The sequence below is a fragment of the Molothrus ater genome, chromosome 2 (assembly GCF_012460135.2).
Source record: "Molothrus ater isolate BHLD 08-10-18 breed brown headed cowbird chromosome 2, BPBGC_Mater_1.1, whole genome shotgun sequence".
NCBI classification, from domain to species: domain Eukaryota; kingdom Metazoa; phylum Chordata; class Aves; order Passeriformes; family Icteridae; genus Molothrus; species Molothrus ater.
Genome location: NC_050479.2, coordinates 95,484,182 through 95,496,469, shown reverse-complemented (window position 1 = coordinate 95,496,469; position 12,288 = coordinate 95,484,182). Strand labels below are relative to the sequence as shown.

At 40.4% G+C, this 12,288-nt stretch overlaps 1 protein-coding gene across 7 annotated transcripts in view; it reads right to left on the bottom strand.

The window, feature by feature from the left end:
• The window catches only part of ST3GAL6 (ST3 beta-galactoside alpha-2,3-sialyltransferase 6), a 319,252-nt gene that overhangs the window by 282,597 nt on the left and 24,367 nt on the right, over positions 1-12,288 (bottom strand). For all 7 annotated transcript variants that reach the window (XR_004980280.1, XM_054518140.1, XM_054518143.1 and 4 more), the window contains 5 exons: positions 11,290-11,353; positions 5,685-5,780; positions 5,112-5,298; positions 3,806-3,943; positions 216-368 (listed from right to left, as the gene is read on the bottom strand). Coding sequence is in view for 6 of the 7 variants with exons in the window: in XM_054518140.1 (XP_054374115.1) it covers positions 216-368; positions 3,806-3,943; positions 5,112-5,298; positions 5,685-5,780; positions 11,290-11,353 (638 nt within the window). In the remaining variant the exon portion in view is untranslated. The remainder of the gene's footprint in view (positions 1-215; positions 369-3,805; positions 3,944-5,111; positions 5,299-5,684; positions 5,781-11,289; positions 11,354-12,288) is intronic.

Here is a 12,288-nt window from a genome sequence, read left to right as displayed (position 1 = left end):
AATATGGTACAGCACAAGGGACACAAAGATCAGTATCTACATTTTTCAGAAACAGCAGCAGACAGGAAGAGATTCAAGCAACGTTAACCCACAAGCAGCTGAACCAGGAGAAGGTGGGAGGCCCTTCTGACCTGTAATCCACACTTCTATCTATATTGAATTGCCTTCCCCAATTACCAGCTCTATTTCTCCCAGCACAAACAAGTGTTAGTTACCTGCATCATCTGAGACATGGTTTCATTGCCATAGTAGTGCAAAGAGCTATTTCTGTCGGTGAAGTCGTACTTGAAGCCTGCCAGGTGGACTTCATGGCATATGTGAAATGCCAGTGTAATGGCAATTAGCCCCGTTGTTGGATGCTTGGGTTTCTGCAACAAAACACAAAGAGAACACACGCATACATACCTGGCAGCCTGATGGGAACAGCAAACTTAAGAACAGAGACAAGGGCAATCAGGCAGCCTGGGTCTTCTACAGATGTTTGGTTTTACAGGTTGATCCCCTCCTATTGCTAAAGATATAAGGTACTGCCCCCTCAGGCTTCCCATGACCAGGGGTGTCTGCCATGTCAGCCCCCCAGGCTTCCCTGGAATTCCTTGGTTTCTAGTGAGGGCTAAGCCCACAGTGTAGCCCTTCCCTCCACAGAGGCATCAGAATGTCTCCCCATTGCTCTGCCCAGCTACTTTCATAAAACTGGGCAGGCTTCACAACACTGGAAAACAATTTACAACCCCCTCAAATTTGACTGAATTATGAGATGTGTTCAGAAGTTGCCACATGATGGAGACCCAGATGAACAGAACATGATATGACAAAATTTTCATAGCAACAAACTAAAAAAGCATGAAGGCTATGACTACACAAATTTGACTGAATTTGCATTTCTTCAAAGCAGGGAAATTCCAGAAGAACTTTGCTTTAGACCTTCCCATGCTATTCCCATTAGAAGAAACAAAATTATTTCTCCCTACAGTAAGTTTGGAAGCAAATGCAATGTAAAATGAACAGCATGTCATAAACAGGTTTTAACTGTGCAAAATTAAGAGCACCTAACCAAAAGGTAGCATTTCTCACACAAGCACAGCAGAAGTCCATGCAACCATCTGCCCTATCTTGTGATCAGATACATGACTTCCTTAGTACCAGGAGAGGCTAATACGATCTGGGGAAGTAAATGAGGCATGCTTTTTTAGAGAGAGATGAACTCATTCATTTGACCATGATGAAGCTAAGGTGAAAAGGTGTCCCCAGAAATGGACAAAACTTTCAGGCACCAATACCCTTCTTAGCTAAAGAAAGATTTTTCTCAGAGACCAAAAGAGCTATCATATGCTCTTTAGTAGCTGCAGTCAAACCTCAAACTGAGCACAAAATCATGGGCTTTTTTTTTGAACTCTGACCCCAAGGCTCAGTTTGTCTCTGAAAAAAGATGCAGACAAACGAATACTAGACAACTCTGTGCATAGAAAAGGCAGATGCACTCAATGTATATCTTTGTGACAACACTTCGTATGACAACACAAAAAATCCCCAGGAAGAAGTTACTATTCTCAGCTCTTTAAAGCCTAACTGAAGTCACAGAAAGGAACTATCACCTTTTATGGAAAAAATTTTGGTACCTTTATGCAACTCTTGGAATATTCCAGAAATAGTATCTGCTTAAAATGTGCATTATGCCCAGGGCTCCTGTCAGTTAGCAAAATAACTTTCTGCCCTAGGGGCCAAACATCATAAACTCAGTGGTGACTCTGTTGCAACATCCATACTAAACAGGATCCCAAAACTATGGCAGGAATGCTACATGTCACGATTAGTGCTACTTGGAAATATCAGGAGTACCACAGGTTGTAACTACCTCTGTGCACCTGTAGCTATCATAAAATTCACTTCAAAAAATATAATTTAAAAGCAACTACTTTTAAAATGTACTATCATGCAATATCCAGATATCTTCTGCCTGTAATTAAATATTTTCAGCCTACTTAATGGGAATAGGCACAGCCCTGGAATGACTCCACTACACTTTCTGAGTTTAGTGGTGCTGGGGCAACACATCTGATTTTATTCCCAGCTCTACTAACAATCAGAAATGTTTATTGGCTATGCACTAATGTGCTCACTGGGAACATGATACTGGTTTAATGGAAAAGGTAAGGACAGCAGGGAAAGCAACAGTGGTTGCTGGCATATCCTGCGGGCAGAGGGGGCTGAAGCACAGGACAGCGAAGGCAGCACCAGCCCTGCCCTGGGACAAGCAATGGTACAGAGGGCCCCAGTGTGAGACCTTCCTGCCCATGGAGCCTGTGGTGTGACCTGCAGCTTAACCAAGCTGTGCCAGTGCCACTGCAGATGTGCAAGCTCCTGTTATCTCCCAGTCACAGCCCACCTCTGAGATGGGAGGAAAGGGAGGAAGAGCATGCTTGAGATTGATCATTGCTGTACAGGGGCGAGGAACTGCAAAACCCCTGGCATGCAGTAAGTAGGATATATATGGAGGTAGCAGAAGGGGACTCTAGCTTTGTGCAGGGGCACTCAAAGGCAGGAGAAGAGCAAAGGGGCCTGTGCCTACATACCAGCTGACACCATGCACATCTCTCGGACTCACTGACAGCACTGCTTTTAATGTCCACTCCCACTAAGAGGGGAGCCCCAGAAGAGTCAGGAGGGACTTCTGGACCCATGGAGGCCATGCGCGTTCTGTGGCCATTTAGATTAGTCAGGCATCCAATTACTATGCTGCTTTCTTGCCACCCTTGGCTGAAAACCTGAAATGCCAGGGGTCCAAGCAAGCACATACCAAAATGGCTATTCCAGTCTGAGAGTTAGTAAGGGAGAAAAAAAACACTATTAAGCTCAGAAAACAGAAAGAAATACTGGAAAGAGGTACAGAATGTACCCCCCCACCACCCGCTCAATATTAGAGTAAACCAGAAAAAAATTTGTGGCAGATACTCCACAGTGACAGCCTGTTGACATTTCCACACGTGTCACTTGGGTGGTGTTGGTGAAGTGGGAATGTGACCCCAGGTAACTGTCTCTGTGCAAAACAGCACATGGTTGATCCTGACGGCACAAGGGAGGTTCCCAGCTTGAAGCTTTACCTTTCATCAAAAATATTTTTCCATAAAGAACTGACAATTAAAACATATTTTTATGTCCAAATTGCTGGTTAGCTCATTACAATGCTTGGCATCAAATCAGTAAGTACAACCATGCTGCCAGACATTCATCGTTAGCACAGGGCTGGAATATCTTCATTGCTCCCTAGTCCCTCCGCAGCCCCAGGAGTATGAAATTGCAGAGAGTTAGAATTACCAGTCTGCTGGGGTTTGGAGGGGAAGGTTTGTTTGGTGTGGGGTTATTTTTGGTCATTTGATTTTTGGTGGAGGTTTCATTGTTTGTTTGGGGTTTTTTCTCTGTATTTTTATGTGCCTTGGTGTTTTAAGAAAAACACCCAAAATTCATATCCAGATTCCCTATTATTTCTAGAAACTCTTTGAATCTGTCATGCTGCATTACCTGCCTGTCTTCCTCAGTTTTGGTAAAGGCATTTTGTCTGTCAGGAAAGCAGCTTCATTTCATACCAATTACAGAACCCATAAAAAGGTACTTTTGGCACACAAAGCTAGCCACTCTTTCTGGGTTCCATTCTCCCATCTGCTAAAACCACCATCTAAATAGCAAACTACTTTAATGCAAACCTAAAGGGTTTTCTACATTACAGTCTACTGTAATAAAGATATAATTGCTTCTAAATACACATTTGGTTGCACAAAACTAGAAGAGACAAAAGGAAAAAGCGTACCTCCTTCTTAGGAAACCTTGTTGGGAAATGAAGCCACTCATAAGCAGCTTTCCTGGTGATGCTGGGATCAAGAATCCTGATTTGACTCGATTTGTAGATCATATTCAGAGCTGGTTTCTTCCAGAAGCCCTTCGCGCTCTGTGACAGGCAAGTAAATACACATTTTTAACAACTGAAAACAGTTGAATTTAGTTTTGTAGCAACTCTAACCAGTGTAAACTCCAAAAGCATGAGGTTAAAGAAGAAGAGTGCCTTATCTCCCTAAATTCAAAAACATCTGCTCCTGCAACAGGAAACGGACTGCTGCAGACGTAGCCAGCTGGCTGGAAAAGAGCTTTGCAGAAAGGTCCCTGATGGACGACATGTACCAACAATATGCCCTGGAGGCCGTAAATGCTCATGGTGTGCTGGCCATGTTAGTAAGAGCATAGGCAACAGGCAGACAGAAGTTGCTATTATTCTCAACTACTTTGCACTGTGCCCTTTCTGCAGTCCCACAAATGCTGTGTTGGGCTCCCCGCTGTGCAGGAGCATGTCGAACAGCAGAGGGTCACTACAACAGCCAAGGGGCCAGAGCCCACAGCAAACAAAAAGGGTCAGAGCAGGCTGGGTTTGTTCAGCCCATCTTCAACTATCTGGAAGGGGTTAACGAAGATGAGATCACACTCTTCTCAGAGGCACACAGTGAAAGGAAAAGGAGAAATTTTCTCCTGCAAGTGTGCTGAAGCACTGGAATGGAGTTTGTAGAAATATTCTTGGAGATACTGAAAATTTACTCAGACAGTGCCCTGAGAACTCAGTATGACTTTGAACTTGGCCCTTAATGAAGAAGACTCAAAAAGATTTTAGACTTAGGACCTTCTGAGAGAGGTCACTTTTAACATTATTCTGCAATTCCTGCAAGTGCGCAAGGTAAAATAATGTGGGAAATGGCTGGAGCATGCATGTTAAAATATCAAACAACACTAGGAAGAGGATAAAAATACATTTTCCAGAGGTAAACTGCTCAGTGGTGAGGAACTGGTCAAATATGCGCATTAGAAAGAAGACAAAGCATTTATGGAAGAGGGATATTAAATAAACTGACTACAAGGAGATCCAGAGCTCCTCACAGAATTCACAGAATGACTAGGTTAGAAGAGACCTTAAAGATCATTAAGTCCAACCCATGCCCTAACACCTCAACTAAACCATGGCACCGAGTCCCTCCCTCTCAGCTGGGAGTACAATAGTTAAAAGCAAATGTGTATTTTACAGAAGCAATGTGTGGCAAGATGAGCCAAGACATATGAATAATTGAACTCACTATTTTCTGACCACCAAGTATCTCCCAAAGCCACTTCAAGTCCCGTGGTTTGAAGACGATGAGAACAATAGTGGTATTAGGGTCATAGTGGATGGGATCTGAGAAGATAGATTCTGGGTAAGAAAGGCGAAAAGTCGTCCTCCTCCCAACATCCTCTTCGTACCCTATCACAGGGCCATTATTCATTCTGCAGAGGACACAGGCACAGAGACATCAGTGACTGCCCACCTGTGTTCCTACTGTGCAGCAGCTATTAGTCTGCAGGACAGACACTGTGTGTGGGTACAGGAAAGTTTAGCAGCCCAGCATTTACATATCACATTAAACAGCAGAGGAGCAATTATCAGGTGCACTCACCCTCTACAGTCAGAGGGATCAGGCACACACAGGAATGTGGCCAAGGTGGTTTAAAATACAGTCACACAATTGCTTATCATGTGTCACTCAAGCAAAAAGCAAGTCTTCTGATTTGGCTCCAACACACACACACTAGAGAAGGGCAGAGAGAGTACCTGGCCTTGGAGAATTACCCATTGCTCCGTGTACACAAAATGCAACAGAGATAGCATTTACCTTATTATGATATCATATGAGTCAATTTTCTCCCCTAATGTCTTATTTCGAAGTACTCCTCCATTACCAACCACAATGCACCGTCGACAGGGAATGCTGTGGAACAAAGAGAAGTTTTAATATACATGACTTCCCTGGCTTCATATTATTAATGATACTTCTGCATGTTATCTGGCTTATTTTCTAAGTAAGATTCTGTATCTTTTGCAGCCCTTGGTCCCTACAAAGCAGATTCAATCCCATATCATGTACTATGGCTGCTTAAAAAAAAAAGGCACTATTTCAGGGACTGACAAAGTCCATAATTGGCTTCTCTCTTGTGAAACTGTTTTTACACATCTCCTTTTTCTAGTGGTCTGCTGCTTAAGATCACACCTAACCAGTTTGTGATATGGGTGCCATTTGATAAATTATCTGCCACAGTCCTTCAAATTTGTCACAGTCTGGAAAAGCTAACTCAATATTAAGGTGCTTCTACAGTATTATACAACTGCACACCTCCAACACAAACTAAAGCAGCAAAATTTATGTTCACCTTACAGGCCTATGAACTGTACATGTGAAAAATCTTAGCCCAATGACATATGGCAGCTTTTCAAATTAATATGGTCAAAATCAAAACACGTTTACACAAGTGACTGTGCATGCTGTCATAATGTAACAAGATGGATTCCTTGATGAAAGGTTGCATTCTTATATGAGCAGATTCAAATTAGACACCATTACTAGGCCTATAAAATACTATGTGCTAAAAAGTAAGATATTATACTTCATCAAATCAAAAGAGAAATTTCGAATTTACAATACATTCAGAGATAAAAAGCATGCAAAATAGTTATTGTGGAGATGTTAAACTTATGAGAGTTTAAGGGTAAGATTTTCTAAGTTACCACAGGTTTTCTCAGTGCATATTTTGCTTTTACCGTCCTGTTTCAATGCTAATAAAACATGCTAAAAAAAAAAGGGAGGAGGAGCTCACAAATAGGCTTGCTGGGTTTTTTACTCAATATATTTTGCCTTTTTAGGGAAGGTTTAAATCAAACACGTAAAACTGTAAACTCCTTTCAGAATAAGCACATCATTTTTTGTTGTAAAAATGCCTCTTTGTTTAGAGCAAAAGCCATTGAATTTGGTTGCAGCAGGAACGATGAGAAAATATAAGTCACCTCACAGTAACACCCCACTCTTTTAGTTCTTTCTTCAAGTAAGAAAAAGGCTCCATGCCACTTCTTGCTCTACGTTCAGGACACCAAAACTGTGTCCCAAAACCCACTATAACTTATATTGAATTCCCAGCATGGCACTTCATGTAAACTAATTAACTTCTTTCTCCTCAAATAGTCGAATCTGTTTTTTCTGCTCAGACTTATTATTCAACATCAATCAAAACAGCTGGTTCCAGCCAAGACTGAGCAACATCTCAATGTACAAAGCAGTTCCCTGAATTTCCTACAGAACTAACAACCTCTGCAGAAATAGTTGCCTTTAAATATACATATACACATATATATATATATACACACACACATATAAAACCAGTGCTCTAAATGCAGCTTTCAGGGTTGGGTTACATGAAAAAAAAGCTAGCGTACCTTTCTCTACTATTGCCTGAACAGCTTAGTAGAAGGCAAATTATTAAAAGACTTCCAGCTAATACCATAACTCATGTGACCTGGTATCTTGAAAATCAGAGGGATGAAAACCTGTTATCCCATCTGTCTGCAGTACACTCACTCCCTCTACACCCCCTAAATCCCTTCCCTCTCTAATCTTTTGGCCCATTCATTTTCCATTTTATTTTTCTATCTAGTCTGAAAGTATCTTAAGAAAGCAGGCTGATGAACATATGTCTCTTACAATTTACAGCAAGAGTAAGAATGCAGAAGTTGCCCTTTTCCTGAATTACACCTTGTTGCTTACAGCTATAGCTTAGAGCTCAATGTAAGGAAGGAAAAGGGAAAACCAGATGAAAAAATGTCATCAGTAAGTGATGAGGGTGGAGTGAGGGAGAGGGGCAAAAAGCACAAGATTAGCATATGGTTGTATCATGTGTCCTGGCATTTACTTTGAGGAGGCACTGCTTTTTCTGTTCCTTGTAGATTAACTTAAAGTAATTCCTTATTACATACCTTTCAACCTTTGGAAGAGGTAATTTAAGATACTTGTTCAGCAAGTTAATCTCTAGCAATTGAAATAATGTCTTCCACTCTGGTATACAATTAAAAGGTCTTTGCTTTCTACTTTCTGTAGGCATGATGCAGCAGGACACACTCAGGGCAGGGAGGGCAAAATAAAATGTGCCTTCAGAGTTGAGCAACTGAGGTTTGCTCAGCTACAGAAGTTGTGTAGCTGTTCTCAAGTAAAATTCCAGCTTTTTTCTTATTTTTGAATGCAGACTAGATTTTGTTTATGACTAAAAGTTGACTAGTACTACTTGGACAGAAAACAGAGTGAAATTTGAAGCTTGATTAAGTTTTTGAATTACAGTGCCCTTCATAACATGCATACTCAAAAAGTTATCAGCTGCCAACAATTATCCAATAAAAATCTAAAATTAGTATTTGATTTTTGAAATGGGTACAGTCAACAAGAAGATCAAATATGTCTAAAGAAGTGTACACGAGTAGAGTCAAACAAATTTAAACAAACAGTAGTGCTGAGCCCACTAACAACAATAAGCAGGGAGGGAAACTGTTTATGTTAAAAACCAGAGCATAGTATCATAGAAAATGAACACATGACATAGAGATAAAAAATACGTAGCAAGGCTGAACTACATTTAAAGGTTCTTAAGTTAAATAAACTGATTTTTACTTACAGCAGATCACAGGTCAACACAGGAATTTTCAGCAGACTGTTTCTCCCAGATACTTTAACAACCTCACTTCTTAAAATTTCCTTTTCCTGTTTTCAAATTGAACAACCCCAAACGCTCAACCTTTCTCCAAGTCAATAATACTGACAAGAGGAGAAATTAGTTTAGATATCCTTAAACGACATCGGCTGTGCTACAAGTAAAATATAACAGATCACAATATCTGGATGTTCACTAGCACAGTATTTGTGACAGTGAAAAATATTAAGACCTTGGCTGTACCAACAGCTATAGGAAGGGTCTGAGTGACAAATGGATTGCCTTTATATGTCAGAGATCTACTAAAAATATAAACAGGTGCCAATGCAAACACCATGGTAACTGATCTCCAATGTATGCAGGTACTAAGTCACTCAAACTACTGCCCCATTCAGGTGGTGCACAAAAGCCTCAATCTCAAGGCTAGGCCTTGGCTTATGTATTTCCTTTATATGGTGAAATGCTAAAAGAAACATTTTCCTAGTCTATAGAAGAAAAACATTGCTAAATGGAAATGTAGCCTCTAAAGGTCAGAAGGTTTGCATCCTCCACATTCCACTGAAATACTGTTTCAGTGGAAAAAGAAAAGACCTCAGACTCCACTCCTTCAACACATCCCTGTAGTCACTTGAGGAATGCAAATTATTTCCTTCGAGGTTATTTGATGAAAAGAGGATGCAAAGGTCACATTTTGTTTACTCAGGATTGTGTAAATGCGTTTGTAAGAACTGTTGAGCTCAGAGACCTTAGAGCACTCAGCAAGGAACTGAAGTCACAGTCGAACTGAAGTCAGTGATACTGTTCATTTCCAAACTCTTTGGGAGAGCCACACCTTTACAAAGTGAGAATTTGATCTTAGTTTGGGTGAAAAAAAAACTCTGTAGCTCACTGTGTACAGATTTACTTACCTAAGTTGAACACAAATACAGCTATATAAGCACCAGAGACTTCATGCTTATCTAGGCTAATATTTGTCTGCCTTAATAAACATTTATAGGGAAACCTGGTTTGTGTTCTTCCAAGAAGGCTGAATTGGACAACAGTATTACAGAGCTGCCTAATAATTCTGTATTACTGAAGAACATTGTTAGGATTAATTCCTAAAGAGATTCACTTTTAAAAGCCACTATATCTCAGTGACATATATGTATAAAAATTCTTCCTGACTACAGTGATTCGTGCCTTAAGAGTGCTGTACACAAAACCTGATGGATCTAGAAAGAATATATTGTATTAAGTCATTGTCTGCTTGATTTGTTAATATTAATATTAATATTAATATTAAATTGTAATAGTCTCATTTTGTTTCAGTACCACTGAAGTATGTTAATAACTTTTAATAAAATGAGGCATATTTCCCAGAACTATGAACCATATCTACATCTCAGAGGACCTACATTTAAAGGATGAATACCAATTTCCTCACTTTTCATCTACAGGACAAGCATTTCCACTTAAAAAGGTACAAGCACCTCTGCTTTAGAGCACAAACGATTAAGGTCCTGAACTTACGGTTTCAGGGGATTTCTAATATAACATTTGGCACTGTCCTTCAAACTCCACACAAAATAGCAGCTTCTATCAGCCAATTCTGTATATATTTACCCTGTTATTACACTCCTGATAGAAAATACAGAGTTTTACTTTTTTCCTTCCTTTTCTTAAGAGCAAACTTGAACATCCTAGAAACAGACTAAACACAGAGAAAGGCAGGAGTACAGTAGGGAAAAAAAAATAAAATCCCTGTATAAAAACAAAGCCTTAGGTTTGAATATATTCCACCCAAGTTTAATTAAACTGTGATCCTGACATTTGGCTTCAAGCAGCAATCTCTTATGATCTCTGTAATTAAAAAAAACAAAAGTACAGCCAAGCTCAGCGTTATTTGCATTCAACTCTATTAAGAAATATGTATATCAACATCACATCTGGCAGGCTGTCAGCCATTTGCTAGACTGCAAATCTAAGGAGTCATTTCATCACTTTGTAAACACAGGACTTCAGTCTACTTGCCAACCCTGCCTGCAAAAAATCCCAACAAAAGCCAAGCAAAAAACAAGACACACAAACACAAAGAACCTCCAAACCAAAACAAAACATGGCAGATGTGGCTTCCAACATGAGATTTAATCTAATTTAATCTATCTAATCCACAGGAAGCAAGTTATCTCGGGTATGCTCCCTTCCATACCACACCCCTGTTACTTCCAAAAGGACAGACAGCCTTTCCTGTTTTCCTAGGTCTCCCTCATCCACAAGGAAAAGGAAATTGAGCGTATGTAGGAACAAGGGCACACAGCAGCCAGCAGATCAGAGGCACAGGGATATGCCGAAGATTTGTTCTGCTTAGAAGCAGACACTGGTTTGCACCTGCATATCTCAAACACTCTCCATCTTACACTGAATTTCCAAGAGGAGGTCACATTCAATCTAAGTATGAAAAGATACTATAGGAAGATGGGACTGCATTCAGCTGGTGAATTTCTAAAACACTTATAAAAGGAAGCTTCTAAGTTAAAACTCTCTCAAAGAGTAATTTTTCTTGCATGCTGGTACTACTGAAGTGTAAAACCAAGCCTACTGAAACCTTGGAATCAGCTACACACTGCTTGGACCCTGTAAGTCTACTCTAACTACATGTCTTGACTAATTAGAGCAATTTCAGGATAAACCCACATCCACTCCTTTTCAGGTAAGTACTAAATATTAAAAATGCAAATAAGAGAAACAGTCGCAAATAAACCATCTCACCTGTCTTCTTCACTGGAAAGGCCACAGTTCTGCAGTCTTGAAAGGGCTAAACGAAAAAATTGCTCTAAAAGCAAATATAAACAAGATTAATGAAAACACTCAGTATTTGCAACACAAAATTAAGCATGCCATCCTGACCACAATGTTTTTAAACACAGTAGTGCACTGTGCATAAAAACATCAAAGTCAGAACACTTGGAACTTAGTGCCACAGATCAACCAACGACGCCAAAGAACATGAAGTTTATCACAGCTCCCCTCTGAGTTTTTTCTGCCTCAAAATACAAAATAGCATGAGATCTGTATTAAAAAAAAATCTCAGTAACAGCAAATAAGAATTGGAATAATTTCCAAGATCCACATGCTAACTGACTTTGGTTTTTCTTCTACCCACCTTCAGCTGACTCAAGAGCATTCACACAGCCAGGAACAGTAACAGTATTACATATCTTTGGAGAGACATCAATCAATGTGGTAACGCTAGACAGAGAGACCTTCCCAGCCACCCCTGGTGGGCAGGCTCCTGCTGGACACTTAATGTGCCTCAGAAGAGAAATCAACTCATTCCCAAATGTAGTTTTCCTCACTGTAACCCCAAAAGTGCAGGAAAATACACCATCCCTGTTACCACTGATGGAGGGCAAATCAAAAGTCTAAAGCCCAGATTAGGAAGGTGCACTGTTAGTGTTAAAAACTCTGAAATTTGAGACTTTACAACCCTTTCCAAAAGGGTGGCTAAGGCTCTTGGGGCATCAGCCCTATTTACTCTGGCCTGATCAACAGAGGCAGTGGGAACATGCCAGCAAATCTTTCCACAGGTCCAGCAACCAGGCAGTGTCATCAATTCGCCCCTGTGGCCCTTTCCACGGCAGGAGCAGCCAGCTGAGTGTCGTGGTTTAGCCCTAGATGGCAATTAAGTGCCACACAGCCAGTGAGTCTCCACCACTTGACAGGTAGGAGAATCAGAAAAATCTAACATTTGTATGGAAAAGGAAAGAG